Source organism: Camelus ferus, chromosome 7 (genome assembly GCF_009834535.1).
Source record: "Camelus ferus isolate YT-003-E chromosome 7, BCGSAC_Cfer_1.0, whole genome shotgun sequence".
NCBI classification, from domain to species: Eukaryota; Metazoa; Chordata; class Mammalia; order Artiodactyla; family Camelidae; genus Camelus; species Camelus ferus.
This window is the reverse complement of record NC_045702.1, coordinates 33483031-33502960: the sequence shown is the minus strand read 5'-3', so window position 1 is coordinate 33502960 and position 19930 is coordinate 33483031. Positions and strand designations below refer to the sequence as shown.

General features: G+C 40.3%; 1 protein-coding gene across 3 annotated transcripts in view; it reads right to left on the bottom strand.

Annotated features, from left to right (window-relative positions):
- Positions 1 to 19930, bottom strand: part of DOCK4 (dedicator of cytokinesis 4) — a 405529-nt gene that overhangs the window by 96483 nt on the left and 289116 nt on the right. For all 3 annotated transcript variants that reach the window (XM_032483672.1, XM_032483671.1, XM_032483673.1), the window contains exons 23-25: positions 17859 to 18051; positions 6677 to 6804; positions 4466 to 4600 (exon numbers count right to left, since the gene is read on the bottom strand). In XM_032483672.1, coding sequence (XP_032339563.1) covers positions 4466 to 4600; positions 6677 to 6804; positions 17859 to 18051 — 456 coding nt within the window. The remainder of the gene's footprint in view (positions 1 to 4465; positions 4601 to 6676; positions 6805 to 17858; positions 18052 to 19930) is intronic.

Here is a 19930-nt window from a genome sequence, read left to right as displayed (position 1 = left end):
AAAGACAAATATAAGATAGGATATGATAAATCTACTAGAAGAAAACATAGGCAAAACATTCTCTGTCATAATCTTAGCAATGTTCTCCTAGGGCAGTCTACCCAGGCAATAGAAATAAAAGCAAAAATTAACAAATGGGACTTAATTAAAGTTATAAGCTTTTGCACAGCAAAGGAAACCATAAGTAAAACAAAATGACAACCTACAGAAAGGGAGAAAATATTTGCAAATGATGAGACTGACAAAGGTTTAATTTCCAGAATATATAAACAGCTCATACAACTTTATAACAACAACAACAACAACAAAAACAACCCAATCCAAAAATAGGCAAAAGACCTAAACAAGCAATTCTCCAATGAAGACATACAAATGGTCAATAGGCACATGACACAATGCTCCATATCACTAATTATGAGAGAAATGAAAATCTAAACTACAATGAGGTATCACCTTACACTAGTCAGAATGGCCATCATTCAAAAGTCCATGAACAATAAATGACGGAGAGGGTAAGGAGAAAAGGGAACCCTCCTGCCTGCACTGTTGGTGGGAATGTAGTCTGGTGCACCCATTATAGAAAACAGTATGGAGATTCCTCAAAAAACTAAAAATAGACTTAACATATGATCTAGCAATCCCACTGCTGGGCATATATCTAGAGGGAACCTTAATTCAAAAAGACGCATGCACCCTAATGTTCATAGCAGCACTATATACAATAGCCAAGACATGGAAGCAACCTAAATGTCTATCAACAGATGACTGAATAAAGAAGTTGTAGTATATTTATATAGTGGAATACTACTCAGCCATAAAAAGGAATAAAATAATGCCATTTGCAGCAACATAGATGTATCTAGAGATCATCATTCTAAGTGAAGTAAGCCAGAAAGAGAAAGAAAAATACCATATGGTATCACTCATATGTGGAATCAAAAAAGAAAAAAAGAGGACACTAATGAACCATCTACAAAACAGAAACAGACTTGCAGACATAGTAAACAATCTTATGGTTACCAGGGAAAAGGGGGTGGGAAGAGATAAGTTTGGGGTTTTGAGATTTGCAAATGTTAGCTACTATATATAAAGAGATTAAAAAAACAAATTTCTTCTGTATAGCATAGGGAGCTATATTCAATATCTTATAATAACCTATAATGGAAAAGAATATGAAAATAAATATATGTATGTATATGCATGACTGGGACAATGTGCTGTACACCAGAAACTGACACATTGTAACTGACTATACTTCAATTAAAAAAACAAACAAAAAAAGCAGTTTGTGTTTTAGCTTTTGACCTCAGGCAGTCTTTGACCACATGGAGAATCTGCTATGATTTTGTTTGCTAGGTCATTATAATTTTAGAACTATGTTTGAGTTACATTGCCAGGAAGCAGTTAAAATGTTACCATCAAAACCAAAATGAAGGAGACTTTCTTCTGCTTTTGAGAAGATGTAGTAGATACACTTTTCCCTATTTCTCCTGCCAAGTACCACTAAAATCCTTTCATTTTATATACAAAACAAACAAGATGACTTTGTAAGGTGGAAAGAAGAAAGCAGACGGCCTAGGGACCTTGAACCCCAGGAAGAACATGCTGTTGAGTTCTCTGGGTTTTCTTTTTGCCTCATACATCCCACCCTGGAACCGAAGGAGCTGGCCATCTTGAAACACCAAAAATGGCAACACAAATATTCCCAAAGAGCCTGCTCGCCTGGGCCAAAGGACCAGCAAAGGGGTGGTTTAACAAGACAAAACTTTTAGCAATCACTGCTCTACTCCAGCAGAACACCGCAAAAAATTTTGGCCTTTCCCACACCTGCAGAAGCCAAATGGGGAGCCCAGACTTTCAGGCTCACAAGGCTGTGATGTGGCAGCCCAGCATCTCTCTCCAGAGTGGTGTCAGAGAAAGCCAAATAGTGAGCAGGTACCTTCATGACCACTGGGCACTGTCAGTGAAGACAATGCCTGGACTTCTACCTCCCGCTGGCTATAATGAGCTGGCATCCTACCCATCCCCCTGGCAAGAGGTAACACATAAAGCTAGCTCAAACAGAAGATTTAAGTAAGATCCAGAGTCTTATAATACAAAAATGTCCAGATTTCAATTGAGAATCTCTCATCATACCAAAAACCAAGAGATCTCAAATTGAATAAAAAAAAGACAATGGATGTCAACACTGAGATGACAGAGATGTTAAAATTATCTGACACAGCTAATACAAAAATTAACTCAGAAAGATTCATGGACTTAAATGTAATATATAAACTGTAATACTTCTAGGGGAAAAAAAAACTAGGAGAGAACCTTCAGGATATAAGGCAAGACAAAAAGTTCTGAAACTTGACATCAAAAGCATGATCCATAAAAGGGAAAATTGCTGAACTGGACTCCATCAAAATTAAAAACTTTTGCTCTATGAAAGGAGGCTCTGTAAAAAGGATGAAAAAACAAGCTACAGACTGGGAGAAAATACTTGTAAACCACATATTCGATAAAGGACAAATGTCTAGAATCTATATCGAACTCTCAAAACTCAAGAGTTAAAAAGCAACCCAATTAGAAAATGGGAAAAAGACATATTCTACTGAAGGGGATACACAGATGGCAAGTAAGTATGTGAAAACACATTCAGCATCACTAGCAATTAGGGAAATGCAAATCAAAACCACAACAAGATATCACGACCTACCTATCAGAACATCCTCATCCCCTCCCCACCGCCAAAACTGACACCACCAAATGCTGACGAGGGTGTGTTGAGAAACGGGATCATTCATCATACACTGTGTGTATAAGAATGTAAACCGATACAGCCACTATGGAAAATGACTAGGCTGTTTCTTACAAAACTAAACATACAACTACCATATCCAGCAATCATACTCTTGGAATTTGTCTTAAGAGAATTGAAGACTTATGCTTACATAAAAATATGCACACAAATGTTTATAGTAGCCTTGTTAGTAATAGCCAAAATCCAGAAACAATTGAGGCAGCCTTCAATGGGGATGGTTAAACACACTGTGGTACATTCACACCATGAAAACTACTGAGCAAGAAAAAGGAACAAATTACATATACACACAATGACCTGGGTGAATCTCCAGAGGATTATGCTGAATTAAAAAAAAAAAGGCAACCCCAAAACACAAAAGGTTATGTACTGTATGATTCCACTTGCAAAACATTCTTGAAACAACACAATTACAGAAATGGAGAACAGATTTTGTGGCTGCCAGGGTAAGGAGGAAGTAGAGATGGGAGGGAAGTAAGTCTGGTTATGAAAGGGCACAATGGGGGATTTTGGAGGTGATGAAAACATTCTGTATCTTGACTGTATTAATGTCAGTATCCCAGTTGTGATACTGTACTGTATAGTTCTGTAAGATGTTACCATGCATAGCACTGTGTGAAAGGCACATGGGGTATCAGTATTCTTTTTCACAACTGCAAGTGACTCTACAATTAGCCCAAAATAAAAAGTTCGGAAAAACATGAGAAGACAGAACAAAAAAATTCAAAACCAAACCCCCAAACTTTCAAACCCATAATGAGCTCAAGCAGTATTAAGAAAAAAACAACATTTTGAGCATTTACTATGGACCAAGTAGTTACTAAATATACAAAGCCAAGCCAATGAGGTAGGTAGCATTTTACACGTGAAATTCCATCAGACCATGAGAAATTAACTGGGTGCTCTTCTTTTCTGTAAATGACACAGTACAGCTCTTACACATATTAGGAAGTTTTTTCATACTATATTTAACCTTAGTTTGTTAAAAAGAAAGAGTTTAATTTTATTTCCACATCCAGAGTTTGGCAGGAGGAATCAGGTGAATCTCAGCTCCGAAAGTAGAGAAAATAAAATTCAATAGAAGATGGCCATCCTTAAGTATTCAACCTTGGCAGGAGAGCCTGAGCGGACTTTTCATTTTTTAAGTAAAAACAAAAATTATTTTCATCAAAGGCTAAGCAAACATTCTTAAGACAGGGGTTCTGCAGTGCACTCTTTGTAAAAATGATGGCAAAATTAAGATCCTTACTGGTCACTGTGAAAAATTCAGAATTAGAACTCAGGACCCCAGTTGCTATTGCTCTGTTTCACTATTCTTACTTCCTCAAGCAATTCAATGGATGAAAAGAGAATGAAAAGTTATCAAGAGGACTGAGGATATAGTCATAGGCTAACTTAAATTGGGCAAAGTGAAAATAAATTGGACACATTGGCATTTCTGTGATTAAAAATATCTTAATCTGAGATTTTTTAACAAACATGCATCTTATTCTCATTCCTTGGTAAAATGAAGGTTAAACTCATGTACATGTGAAATGAACAGAGATCAGTCTCCCCAGGCCAGATTCCCCAGATCCTTCAGCAACCCACCCTAAAAGTGACGGAAACTTTAACAAGCACAACGATGCAGTTTCGTGTGCATTGGCTTTATGATCTTACAGTGACATCCTGGAACTGGAGCCGCATTGTGGAGCCGGACGGCTGTGGTGGACTGGTGATCTCCAGTATGGTTCTCAGCAGGATGTCCAGCAGGCTGGCCACTATCACATCTATTTCCTCCAACACAGATTTTTCCTTAAGAAAAAAAAAAATAACGTGTTCAGGAAATTGTGGCTTAACATGTACATTAATATTTCTTTAGTGAAAAGGGGGAAATATACATTTCTAAATATAGAATCCGAAAGTCAGAGAACTCAAAAGCTTGAAGGACCTGAACCTCCCCTAACTCACCTAAGTGAATGACCTTCTTTGATAGAAACCAAAGGCACGGAGAAGATAACAGCTTACCTGAGAGTATGCAACTTGACTGCACAATGGGTACCTGAGATACAAATAAAAATCTGACTAATTCAGAGCTCCAGCTATGCCACTAACACGGGGTGTGTCCCTGTGCAAGTCAGCGTGCCTTTCTGGGTCTGATTCTTCACTAACTGTCTGTCCCTCTTGGTTTCAACAGTCTATAATTTTTTGCTTTCAAATTGTGCTTATATTTACTCTTGTCGCTGAAGTTGCACAGGTTATCTTCCAAAGCTCTATTTTAAGTGCAAGTGACTATTCCTAGAAAAGTGATTTTTAAAAATTCCTACATGTAAATATTAGCAAACAGCACTCAGTCTAGGTGAATACTGTTAGTGACAGCCCGGACTTAATGTCAGTAGCTATGGTGGGACTGCTTTCCCAAAGCAAAATTAATATTATCTAAGCCCAAGGACCTAGAGAGAAACTCAAATTGCTCTGCACTGACTGTACGTAGTGGATTCAAGTTTTTTTATACCACACCACACGAAGGAGCACTATGATTACAAATGCTCTATGTACCAAGGAGATTGCCTTTGCAAAGAAAACTTTTAGAAAGTGTGAGCTTGAAAGAGCTTTTTGGCAAGGATTTTATGATAAACTTCCTTACATTTGCAAAAAAAAAACTACTAATGTTTTTCCCTCGGAGCAGTTTCTGCTCTGAATTCCTTACAAGTCTAAAAATTGACTGCAACCTCGAAACTGAAATAGGAGGAAAAAAAAAACCCACCTCTACTACCACCTGGTGTTTTCAGTCTTCTGCAGTGAACTTTTTAACTTACTTTTTACTCTCAGCAGTTAGAGGCAGCAGAAACATTCTAGCTAGGCATGGCATAGCTACACTTTCTTGAACTGGGTGTGTAAAAAGCAATGGTCCTTCCCCAAGCAGGTCTCTCTTACTACACTTTTAGATCAAGAGCTTCTGGCCTTTTTCTCGCAAGGAGACTGGGGCCCTGTCTCCACCACTTCCAACAGGGGCCCACGCGAGCTGACTGCCGAGCTCTTCAGATGGTGATAATAAGCCAGAGAGACACAAAAGGGGAAGCGGTGGCACAGCAGTAATAGGGAGGCAGAGAAACAGGAGTCTCAGCACTCGCTGCCAAACCCTGCTTTGTGCAAACTGTTACAGGTGAGTGCACTGCTGCTTAGTAACAGGTGCAGGTTAACAGATCTGGAAGAGGGCATCCTTCCTGTGTGGATTTCACATCCAACCCCCGAGCCATGACCATGAATACTCCACATTGTCCCCACTTATAAGCAAGCATGTGATTTTTCTCTCTTGATATTGCATCCTCTAACGCAACTGCATTGCATCAAGAGTCAGGAACATCGCCCCTAATTCCCAAAGTCGTAACAACTGAGTGACTTACTGTCAGGACGAGTAGTAGTTGTTGTGCAAGGTAGCCCAGGCTCCAGGGGCTCTCCTCTGCTTCCACTATCTCCACAGGGCTGGGCCCAAGGGTCGTGGTCAAGCTCTGACCATCATGATGCAGTCTTTCAGAGAATGGACCGTAAAAGACTGTCTTTGCAAGCAATAATTTATTCCTGCCACAGAGCATTCATCAAGATTAAAGACACATGTGGGAGGCTTTGAGATTTCTAATTTTCTCATTGGGTATTTGGTTCTTTCTTGTAATACAAGTTTAGGAAACCCAGGTTATTTGGGGTTATAGCCATCCCACAAGGTCAACAAAAATTCCCTTAGAAGAAGAGCAAAAAGTCCAACCCAGCTGGAAATAAAAGTGAAGAGTCTCAGAGGATGAGTCTTTGGTGTGGTTTCTTTGAAGACTGATAAAATTTCATCTCCAGAAGCCTTTTGATAGGAACTACATCTTATGACCTGTATTTACTTACTGAGCTATTCTTCTTGATGAGACAAAATACGTTGCTAAGGATACGCGCGCACATAATCAGGTGCTTCTGTTCTTGCAAGTGCATGTGGAGGTGATGTAACACGACAGGTAAGAGAATGTACCGGGAATCTGGAGGGAGAAGAAGCATTAGTGTCACATCTATGAGGCCCACGCAAGCCTCATGCAAATCCTTATCTACTCTTTCATCTAATTTTAATTGCTAAATTATTAACACATGTAGTTAGAAACGTTCTAGTTCTACAAGATTGATATTAAAAAACAGTAGTCCCATCCTCAACCCACGATTCCTGCACTCACGAGCCTTTGACTCTTTTATTGAAACAGGTTTTTTAAAACAATTGTTTATTTTACCTTCAAGTATGTAAATGGCATGCTTCTTTTGCTATTTCCACATTTTTTCATTAAGATAGCTCATCTACTGACTTCCTACTATGGTAGATGAGAATTTACATTTTTTTTACCCCCTTTTCTTCTCCTCAGCCTCTCAAGAGTTGTATCAATTTCTGGGAAAATTAACCTTTTTTGCATTCTGACATTCGGATGTCCATGACTGGATATTTGGTTGTTTTTTTTTTTTTTTTTTTTTTTCCTCTGAAAGCCTTCCGGAAATTATTCCAGGTAATTTAAAACTTCAGGATTACGTGCCTTGGCTCCTTAAATCTACAAGCTCAGGTCCTTCAGTTCTGGGAACTTGCCTTGAATTATTTCTAGGATTATTTCCTTCCCACCATTTCTTATGTCTTCTGTCTGGAACTTTGACTACCTTTATACCATGAATCTCTTAAACTAGCTTCTACATTTCTTGAACAGTTTTTCACCTTTTGTCTAACTTTCTGGATGATTACATTACTTTATCTTCTAACCCTTCTATTCAGTTTTCTTACTGAGGCTATCATAGATTTAATCTCTGAGAGTCCTTCTTATTTCCAAGGCCAGTGTCATGGCTGTACCCCACGTGCAGTCACACAGGTCCCTGTGCCCAGAAAGGCCCCATGCTTGGTTTAATGCTGTGCTGCAGCCATTGTGAAATTCTTCATAATTTTCAAACAAGAGGTACTGTATTTCCATTATGCAGCCATTTCTCTTTATTTCTCTGAATGATCTATTCTTACAGCTTTCCATTCTTGTTTCATGGATATACTATCTTCTCTCTCGGAGGAAATAAGAGACAACTTTTTCATTTTTTTTCACCCTGAATTATCTTACTCTTTTAAGTTTTCTTTGTCTGTTTTTCTTCATTTTGGCCTCTGCCCTTCACATTAGAGATTTTCCTCCAGTATCTGGTGCTCTTTCATTGTCCATTCATCTTTACAAGTGAGGTACTAAAATGCTAACTGGGGGAAAAAAAATACCCGTGAGCCTATGCGAGCTTGTGGTCAGATGAGGATTCCCCAAAGGGAGGAGAGACATGCAGATTTTCATCAGGGGACCCCCAAATTTCAGAATCTGTGACGTCTGCTCTTGGGCTGGTCAGGTTCTCTATAGAGGAATCTGCCAAACTCCTCTGTGGGGAGCAGAACCTAGCATCTTTCAGTAATTTGAAATCAAGACAGAAAGGGGCTGGCAGGGCCCCTCTGTAATTGTGAGGCCCTATTTATAGTGTGGGCCTCATCCCCAAATGCAGCATTGTCTGAATCTTATGAATGCCTTTCTCTAGAGAGTGAACTTTCTCTAGAGAGTAAATTTCCCATGGACTGAGGCAGGGAGGGGTGGAATAGTAACTACTCCTTCCAAAGAATTTTTGACCAATGTCCTTACTTCTAGCACCCTTCATCTTCAGAGATACCTCACATTTTCAATTCCTGATCCTTTCTGATACATCCTGAGTCGCTGGCAATTCTGCGGCGTAAAGCGGTTTGTTTCTTGCTCTCCTCTTCCCCACCGCCATGTGCCTGTCTGTGTTTCAGCCTCCCCTCATCTGCCGTCAGACTTTATGAAACCTGTTTATGTCTTGTATGTTGTCATCTCCTCTCCCACTGTCCTAAACTTGTGAGGTTCTGCATTTAAAAAAAAAATTCCTTTACTGACCATAGATACAAAAACCCTTTTCAGAACTTTAGCGAATCAACTTCGGCAGTATATAAAATAAGCACTCCTCAGGACCAGATGAAGTTTACCCTAAAAGCAAGGTTAGTTTAACATCCAAAACTCATATTTGTATATGTTCATCAAGGAAGAAAGATAAATACAGTTGATTTCTTTTTATTCATGGTAGTTAATTTCTAAAGAGTCACTGGGAACAATGAAATAGCAACAACTGAAATATTTCTCTGAGGGGAAACATATATATGTACCTGGACACGTTGCACAAAGATTACACTCTGAAATCCTACAAACAACTCACCTAGGTAGAGATTCTATTTTCTTTATTTTATAAAACAGAAAACAAGGTTCAGAAATGTGAAGGGAGCTGCCTAAGGGAGCCCCGCTAACAGGGGCCAGAGCTGGGATTCAAACCTTCAGGGGGTCCCAGAGTGGGAGCTCCTGCACAGCCCTGCCCCCCTGCTTGCCCCTACCCTCTGGTCATCTCTGCACAGGTGAGGATGAAGGCAGAGAATCACCTTGTTCGACCCCTGCTGGGAGTGTGTGCATCCTGCAACCCAAAGTTTTCACTGCTCTGTGCTTGTTCACAAATGAACGTGAAAGTGCCACAAGTATGGATTTGCGGCTTACATATAAGTTTTAGTGAGTCAATCTGTGAATAACGAATTTTGACCGTGCATGTGTCAGTCCTCCCTTAACTGGAAGTCTTATACGGATCCCCAACTTGTCATTAGTATTTGAACTGGTAAGGTGATAAGTCATCTAAATGTTGACTTATGCAGTATATATTTCCATCTTTTGAAAAAGTAAGTATGTTTCTTGTCCTGAGAGTTTATTTTTCAACAAGATGGCACGAGCACAAAACTACTGTCTACTATGGGTCCGTGCGGGCATATTATTTATGGGATGTGCTCACTTGCAAATGCCCCAGCCCTTGTCCTGCTCTGCTTGGTTTTCTAAAAGATGTCATCTGTGCAACAATTCAAATGGACTAATCTTGGTTTATAAAAACCCATGTGCCTTATAAAGAGTTTACATAGAGTATAATTCCACTTTACTCATTCAAGGGAAAATGGATAACCTAAATAATTCTCTATTTATTAAAGAAATTGAACTTGCTGTGAAGAGCCTGAAGGAAAATACCAGACCCAAATAGCTTCTATGAATTGTATGAAGCATTTATTAGAAGAAAGTGTATCAAGTCTACACAAATCCTTTCAGAAAAGAGAATGTTTATAGGGGCTATAACTAATTCATCTTATGAGGCCAGCATTATTTATACCAAAATTAGACAAAGACATCATAAGACAAGAAAACAGATTTGATATCTCTCATCAACATAGATGTAAAAATCCTTATAAAATTTTAGCAAAACACAAATACACACATACACAATGATTAAATAGGGTTTATCCTGGGAATGCAAGTTTGGTTTAACATTTGAAAGTCGATCTTATAGCAGCACTATTTACAATAGCCAAGACATGGAAACAACTTAAATGTCCATGGACAGATAACTCTAGAATTTACTCTAGAATTTATATACACACACACACATATATATAGATATACACATGTAATGGAATACTACTCAGCCACAAAAAGGAAAAACTAATGCCATTTGCAGCAACATGGATGGACCTGGAGATTGTCATTCTAAGTGAAGTAAGCCAGAAAGAGAAAGAGAAATGCCATATAGTATCACTTATATGTGGAATCTAAAAAAAAAAAAGTGACACAAATGAACTTAATTTCAAAACAGAAACGGACTCACAGACATAGGAAAAAAAACAAAACAAAACTTATGGTTACCAGTGGGGAAAGGGTGGGATGGAGGGATAAAACAAGAGCTCAGGATTTGCAGATACTAACTACTATATGTAACACAGGTAAACAACAAGGTCCTACTATATAGCACGGGGAACTGTATTCAATATCTTGTAATAGCCTATAATGAAAAAGAATATGAAAATGAATATATATGTAACTGAATCACTATTCTGTACACCATAAATTAATATAACATTGTAAACTGATTATCTTTCAATTAAAAAATAAAAGAAAAAGAAAAAAAGTTAATCAATGTAATTCACCATATTAGCAGTAAAAATTCAGCATCCATTAATGATAAAAGCTGCCAGGAAGATAATAATAGAAGGTAATTTCCTCAAATTGATAAAGGACATTAATGAAATGCCACCATTAGCTAACATTATAATAATAGTAAAAGAGTCAATGCTTCCTCCTTAAGATCAAAAATAAGGCAAGGATGGCCAGTTTCACCTATTCAGTTCAACATTGCACTGTATTTCTAGTCAGCATAATAAAGTATATCCATATGTAAATATCTATCTATATATAATATTCGGTATCCTAATAAAAATCCTAAGAAATACAAACAAGTATTCACAATTCGGAAAGTGCCTTTATCAGTGTTTGCCTGACTTCTCTTACTGTCTTCTTGATTTCTTTTAGGAGCAAGGTTGGGAGTCTCATATTTCTTTTAATGCCTGCCACCAGGCTGCCAACGCTGAGGAGGTCTGGCCTTAGGCTCACCATCAAAACAAACCGCATAAGGCACAGGCATGTTTCACTTTAAGAAAACGAACACAGAGTATTAAAATCCAAACTGGTAAAATAATTCACTGCAGGCTTCCTTTAAACAGGAAACCTAACCAGGGAGCTTAAATACTTATTTATAAATCAATTATTTGACAAAAAGAAGCAAGAAAAAGAAACTAAAAGCTTCAATGACAGGGGTCAAGACCTAGTGATGTTTAATTAGAAAGGAAGATAAAGCTTATCTGATATGCTCCTGCAGCCAGTGGGATTTGATTTCTAAAAATTCAATTTGCAACCAACTGGTAAGAAAATCTCTACTGCAAAAAAGTAAGAAAAGTAGACAAGTAATTTGTATGTGGTGTCTGTCAAAGGAACTGTATGACCAGCCTGCAGATTTGCTGTTTTTCCATTTCCAGGGCAAAATCAGCCAATGCAAACGATAGAATAGAAAGGTGGGTGAACGCCAAACAAGCTGACTAGTTAAAATGCTAATTCTTACCTTTAAAAGAAAATACATGGACTCATCAAGTAGGAACCCCCCCAAAAAAAGAAAACCCACAGTTGAACAAACACTAACTTTCTATACCTTTAATAACAGAATCTGCTATGCAGGTTCTGTCCTTGAAAGAGTCAGTACACTCATATTCCGTATCTCAGATAGATCTCACCGTATTGTGTCTCGTTTACCTTTTGTTTTGCTGCGATATACACTTGAGCAGACAAAGCCAGCTCCCATTAGCAATTTCCAATGGCTGTGGGGCTAGGAAGGAGGAGGAGCAGCTAAGAAATGCTGATAAATTTCCTCCTTGAGGTTAATTTTGTGGAAGTCATCATCTTTGCCTCCTCTATCAACAAAGCTTTAGACCACAATCCTCACAGTCACCTGTCTACAAGGGCGTGAGGTCTGGGAGTCCTGGGTGGCCAGCCAAACTCTCCACAGACTGGCCCCAGCACGGGCTGGACATCAGCAGGGCACCCAAGCAGCTGCTCCGCGGCAGCCTCAGGATGGAGAGATGGTAAACCAGGTGGGCAGGGGTCAGCCTGTGGCACAGCTTTGTTGGGAGCAGAGCTGCTGGCTGCAGGGAAGCACCAGCATAACAAGTAAACCTGAAATCAGAGCTAGCTTAGGTCTCTGTGAGCAAAGCCACCAGGAATTGAACCGCCGATGTCATAGATAGCAACAAAGCCTGCAAACAAGCCCTTCTGACACTGGAGGACAGACAACACCCAGAGTGGAAAGGACCACAGATGATTCAGGGGCTACGTGCCATGCAGACAATGTCAGGATCATGGAGGAAAACAACAGTCCAGGCCAAGGATCATCTCTGTGTGTGGTTTACAAACGTCACCCGGTAGATTCAACATCCCCTGCTCCCCACACCATGCCTCCACCAGGGAGTATCCTCCCTAAAGCAAAATTCTAAGGAATGCAAAGTATCCATAAATGGGAAAGTGCCTTTATCTGTGTTTGCCTGACTTCTCTTAGTGTCTTCTTGATTTCTTTTGGGAATGACATTTGGAGTCCTCTGTTATTTTTTAATGCCTGCCAGTGGGCTACCAACATAAGGAGGTCTGGCTCTAGGGAAATTTCTTATTTTTTCGTCAACTGTGCTCTGCTCCAGGTCTGGGACTCCCATACCAAACACTGTTCTGTGGTCATATTCATGCTCATCTTTGGCTCAAAAGTTGCTTTAGCAACAGATTTCATTTTTAAATACACATCATTTATTCAATAGCTACTGCCGCTCCATCCTAATCCCTAGATGTGACTCAGTACACAGCATTCACAAAACATTTATCAAGCACTTACTATGCACCAGGCATTGCTATGGAATCTGTGGATAGAACTGTCATCAAGTTAAATAAAGCCCCTGCCCTCTAAGGCTTTCCTTCTGGGATGAGGGTGGGACACAGACACTAAACAACTAAAGGGCCAATTCTTTAGTGATTACAGATGTGTTAGGTTAGCCAAGAAGTAAAAAGCTGAAGAAGTATGAGGGTGATAATGGGGTGGGTGGGGCCGACAGGATGTCTCTTGAGAAAATGAGAGTTCAACAGAGCCCTGAAGGGTGAGTAGGGGTCCACTAGGTTCAGAAAGGAATGGAGGAAAGTGGGTTCCAAGCAGAGTGATTCTGATAATGCTGATAATTGCAAGCAGAGTAAGAGGGGGAAGGGCCCAAGCAGGTGGGCAGGGCCAGGTCACCAGGCCGGGAGTGCACCCTTAAACCAGAACAAAACAACTGGGATGTGAGTAAAGGAACTGGGAGTGATATCATCTGGTGTGAGTTCTTGAAAGGGAACTCTGGCTACACAGATGGACAGGAGAAAGGAGATAAGAGGAAAACGTATAGAAATAACCGAAGCAGTTCAGGCCAGGTGGCAGTCTGGATGGAGAAGTGGGAGCAGGGGTTGGGAGAAGTGGCCAGACATGAGAAAAACGCTGTGGACGCCAAAGAGCGGTCATGGCGATGGGCGACGACAGAGGGCAAAGGGAGAGCAGGGTTCAAGAACCACTATGAGGTTTCTAGGTGGATGGTGTTGAGGCATGAACAGCCTGAACTGTAATTTGCTACAATATTTCCAACGTAATACCTGGAGTGGGCCTTCTCACAATAAACTTCTGAATGAATGAAAGAGCTACACCCATGAGTTTTACTGGAAATGAGAGGCAACTGAAATGGACCTGACATTTCTGTCTTCATGCTTTAACACAGCTTAAGTGGGAAGCGAGTCGGAAGCATATTATATTATCACAGTCCGGTCTGCAGTGACTCACATGCTGGCACTCGCCCCAGCCCCTTGGGAGAAAGCAGTTACTTTGACTCAAACAGTAGCAGCTGCTTGTGGCATTGGAAATAGGAAACACATCCTGGTCCCACTCTCCATGCTCCAAAAATCTGTGCAAATGTGGATGAGTGACAGATGAGAAATGAAGAGATACGGGTTCACCCTTTCCCCAGGAATGCGCTTGCTCACGTCAATCAGTATCGAAAAGACAAGAAATAAGGTCAGAAAACAAAGTTAAAGTTGAATGTCAAGTAGCCCCAAATATGTATGTTTACCTTTATTTTCAAACACCACAAATAAAATTTAGGGTCAACTATGGTTTTGGTGATACATACTTTTCATCCTAAGTTCGATGTTCAGAGTGACATATTACCTAAAATTCCTAATTTTACCTTTGTCTCTTCTAGGGAAAGATGTGGAACTTATTTTCCAGAGAAGCCCCTTTCCAAGTACTTCTTTAAGAACCTGCACTTTAACATGCTTTTAACTAATACATATATGTTAAAAAATTTACATGTGCAAATCTTTTAATAAATGCCAAGACTAGAGACTGAACAACAGTGAAAAATGCAGAAACTTTGTGTTGCCATGCCGTGGGCCCCAAAGCAAAGCAGATGTGAAACCACAATCTTCCCAAGCCTGACCCTGCAGTCTTGGGAGACAACCCCGGCCCTCCCGCTGCCACTGCTCAGACTACCTTTCCGCTCCCCTCTCCATGCTTCTGCATCCTCCCGCCCCAACCTCTCTACTTCAAATCTACTCTTTCTGCCATTGCCAAAGCTGACTTCTCCAACATCATCTAGACCTTTTCCTGACCTTCAAAAAACAGAAAGAAGATAGAATTGTGGGGAGGAAGGGAAAAGTGAGTTGCTCAATTTTTGTATCTTAAATAAGTCTGCCTGAACCTCTGATGAGCTAGACATCAAATAGCAATCTACTTAGATTCCAAATCTGAGCTCAATCCTTCAGGTCTGGCCAGATGCCCTAGAGAAGACTCTCACCTTGCAGATGCGACTAAACGGATTGATTCAGTCCTGCCTGGCTATGGAATGGCTCCAGCCCCAAGGTGGCCCAGGGGCCCTTAACTCAATGTGGCTTGAACTTTCCTGTGACTTTTTTCATTCTCCTGTGGTGCTGATCTTAGTAGCTGTCCCTCTTTCTGTCTTCTGAATGGATTAATTTACAATCTGAGCTCAACTAGTAATATTCTACAGCTATGCTCCTTCCTGTGCATGTCTCCCCCACTTTTTTTGTCTTTGGTACTTGTGATGGTTAATTTTCTATGTCAACTTGACTGTGCCACAGGAGCCCAGATATTTGGTTAAACATTATCCTGGGTGTGTCTGGGTGAGTGTTTCTGGATCAGAATAATACATGATTCGGTAGACTAAGTAAAGCAGATTGCCCTTCCCAATGTGGGTGGGCCTCATCTAATCTGATGAAGCTCTGAAGAGAACAAAAGGGGAGGAAGGGAGAATTTACTCTCTGCCTGTCATTCAGCTGAGATGTCAGGCTCCTTCCTCCTGCCTTCAGATCTAGACTGGAATTTACACAATTGGCTCTCCTGGTTTTCAGGCCTTGGGACTCAGACTGGAACTACACCACCAGCTTTCTTGAGTCTCCATCTTGCCAACTGCATATCTTGGGATGTCTCAGCTTCCATGATCACATAAGCCAATTCCTCACAATAAATCTCTCTCTCTTTCCACACATACACACACTATTGGGTCTGCCTCTCTGGAGAACTCTAATATAGCATTCTTAGCACAAAGACAACTTTCAGAACTTTCTCTCTCAGGGGAAAGAGACTGTAACATCTACAGTCTTTTTCTCCAAAATGTTTTGGAATTTATTTTCTTCAAGCATGGGCCCACTGTTCTCTATACTGTTTTCTGGCTAATAGGAACCCTCAGAAAATGAGCTCACTTTCTCAGATCCTTCTCACTTCTCTATCACTAAACAGTTCACCTTTGCTGGTCAGAATTCAGCTGAGTAGCAATTATCTGTGCCATACTCAATGTTCTGAGAAATGGAACTGTCATTAAGGCAGTCAAGAATTACATATTTTGTCTTCAGTTGAATATGTATCCAGTTGATACCCTGTAATGTACTGATCCCTGCTTTATTTTGCCCTGTTCAAATTTATAATTTTAATCAAGAAAGTATCATTTGTATCTTCCATTTGGCCAAGATGCATGCAGCACTTCTGTGTTCTGTTTCTTTTATTTCCAATAAATTAATAAAATTCCTAGACTTCCAAGTGTTTCTGACCTTCTTATATGGAGCTGCGCCATTACATTGCTTTTGAATCTGTTTTACCATGTGTGGTAGGCAGCATAATGGACCCCCAGAGATGTCCACATGTTATGTTATGGTGAAAAACACTCTGCAGAAATGACTACGAATTAAGGATGCTGCGATGGGGATATTATCCTGGATTATCCAGGCGGGCCCACAGTAAACAAGGGGGTCCTCACAAGTGAAAGAGCAAGACTGTCTGCGTCAGAGAGAGATAAGGTGCTGCTACACTGCGGGCTTTAAAGCAATGCAGGGGGCCTCCAGAATCTGTAAAAGGTAGGGAAACACATGACCCCCAAGACACTCCACAACGGAATGCTACTTTGCCGATACCCTCGTTTTAGACACGTGAGCAGCATTTTGGACCTCTGACCTACAGAAATGAAACCTAAGAAATTTGATCTCCATTAATCCACTGAGTTTGTGGTAGTTTTTACAGCATCAACAGGAAACTAATAGGCCAAAACTACACTTAAAATACAAGTCTGATTTCACTGTATTTTGGTGATGCTATTCATTTATTTTTGCTTATGGTTCCTAGCAATTTTTTTACCCATTCTTTGTCATTTTGGAGAAATGAGACAAAACTGGGGCAGCCAAATTCCAAACTCCCTTAAAAAAAATCCTTGTAAGAAGTGTATGTGTGTACTTTTTTTTTCTTAAGTAGATGTCAAATGTGTTAGACTTAATCCTTGTACCAGTGGATGTCTGCTGGAGCCTCTTTTACTATGGTTCTCTGCACCTGTACCACTCCCTTAGTTACAGTTCTATATTGTCCCTCTTCTTTTTCCTCCAATTAGACAGGATCTGCTTATTTTTGCGAGATGTACCACGGCCCTTGTAGGTACACTCTCCTCTTAACCACCGTCCAAGGCATCCTAGCTGGTTCTTCAGCATCGTCTGTGGAGCCAACTCTTTGCACTGCATGTCGTCTTCTTTGCCTCCAACATATCATCTCTCAAATGGACAACACAAACGTGCCCCACCTCTCCCCCAAGCCCACAGTTTCTGACTTAGAATTTCAGAGTCACTAGAAACACTTTCCAGATTTTCCTAACACTACTGTTGAGTCCCATGTGATTTTAAATAGAGGGTAGTTTGAGCCTTGGAAGGCCGTCAGGGACGCTTGCTGTTTTTCTTGATGAAGATGGCCTCCTTCCAGATGTGTCCTGTCATTTATACACGATGGTCTATTTTCCTCAGTGGGTGAGTCACTCAACAGCAAGCTAATCCCATCCTGCTGGGGCACTGAGGGAAGCTGATCTTCTAACTAGTATCTGCACATGCTTCTAAGTGTTCCATTGACTGGGAGCTGTTTTGTTTCTCAAATGTTTATGCTCCCCATAATCATCCTCCACAAAGAGTGTCCCATGTCCTTTTTCCAATTGCTTCTTCAGACCTATAACTACAAGATGTAAATAATGGCTTTCGAGAGATACTGTTTCATCCAAGAGGCCCACCACCTCACTTACCTGGGTTGGTATAGAGCTGGCTTTCCACGGTCTTGCCAATACACTGCAGTTTAACGGCCTGCAGGGCGTCGTCCACGTGTACGATGGTGGGTAGACTGCCCAGGGTGTCCTGGACCAAGTTGGCCACTTCCCGGACATCAAAGAGCTTCAACAGCTCTGAGTACACAGCTGGGAAGGAGCTCAGAAATACAGCCTTAAAAAGATGAAATTTAAATCAATTCCCAGATATACTCTGAGAAATCAGCTCTAAAATGTCAGTGAGTTTAAGATTGTGACAAATATTTTTGAATGGTAGGAAAATGAATGTAAAATATTCCTGGCACCTAACACTAAGAAGGCTAAAAAGGCAAAACTTAGGGGAAAAAAATATACCAAAATAGAGCAATTTTTCAAGATAGGCAAAGGTGCAACACAGTAAAAACTGGGAAATTCTGGAAGACAACTGACATTAGCAAAATGATTGACAAAACTCCCACAAAATCAGCAGAATGCAGCATGATCAACTGGAAAGAATGTTCAACCAAGACCTACTGTAATTATTTATGTTTCATTCTTTCTGAAAAACTCATTTAAATCTCATTTACCTTTAAGAAACCAAACACATTAATTCCCTAAAGCACTCAATTTATGATTAAAGGAAAAACATAGGACATGAGAAGGCATCAAAAAACCTAGATTATATGCAGGACTAGTCTGGCTTCTAATCAACGCTGTGACCTTGCACAAGTCATTTTAACCCCCAAGGTTTCAGTTTCATCACCTGTAAGATGACAAGATCATTAGAACAACCCCTTAGGTTGCTTCAAGATCTACTGTAAACCCAGAACTGTGTGTACTGACTAAGAACAATATTCTTTATATAAAGAAACCTGACAGTTATTTTTCAAGGGGAAAAAAAAGATGCTAACATCAAATCCTGAGGGACATACTTTAAAACCTGGGCTAGGATTGTACATCAAAACAAACTCAGCCTTTTAAAATTCCATAAAAGGAGGTCAACAGAAGGAAAAGTCAGTCAGCCTCAACTATCTGATGGAGGAAGGAGGCACATGTTTCTAATACGCTGAGATTCAAGGGCTGACTGGCTTACCAATGAGATCTGACACCAGCGGAAAGTAGGTCAAGTCTACATGTGCTGATAATTCAAACACAGAATCAAATTCAAATTCATGGACTTTGGTATTTATCTATACAGCAGCATCAAAAATATCTAAAAGAGCCAAGATCTGTTTTTAATGCCAGAACCATCAGAATGCTTAAGGAGCTGGGGTCAAAAGCTATGGTTTCCCCTTGACTCTTAAACATAACAGACTTACTTGAATGCATTTAAAATTAATAACCTGATACTGCCTGGTAAAGACTACATTTATATAACCTTCATTTCACTCTGCAAAGAGCTGAGTCATACAGATAAAGTTTTAAAAAATTAAAATAAAATGAGTCCAGCTTTCTGATCACTAAAACATCACCAAACCTGATTTTCCTCAGGAATCCCTTACTTTACCCATTTATTCTTTATTTATACCTCTTTCCTTCAGAAAGGTATAGGATTGCGCCTGCACAGTAAGATACATTCATTACAAAGGGTAAAGGAACAAAGACCTTGTGATGAGGGCAGAAAGACAGCTGAGAAGGTATCTAAGCTAAAGATCTTTACTGCAAATAAAAATAATAACATACTTTTATTTTGACCTTCCTGGTAGCCAACACAAAGAGAGAAATAGCATTAACAGGAATTTGTGGCAGGGTCTTGGGCCTCAACTCCTTCCACCACTCCTCTTCTTTTCCTGGGGTTTCCAGGGTAGGAACCTACCTGTCCATGCATTGGCAAATCAAGACCCACTGTACACAGCTGAGTTAGCATTCAGTCCCGCCCAGGGCAGGGTTCTCAAGGACAGCCATTAGCGAGATAGGTGTCGGCCAGGAGGACTAAATGAACCACCTACTAGGACCAGGATGGCCAGATCTGCAGGGCAGCCGTCCACTGATCCAACCTGAAGGATTGCTGGGATGGCTGTTCTGCCATCAGGAGACATGGTTTGCCCTGAGTTGTAGCCCACAAGGAAAAAAGT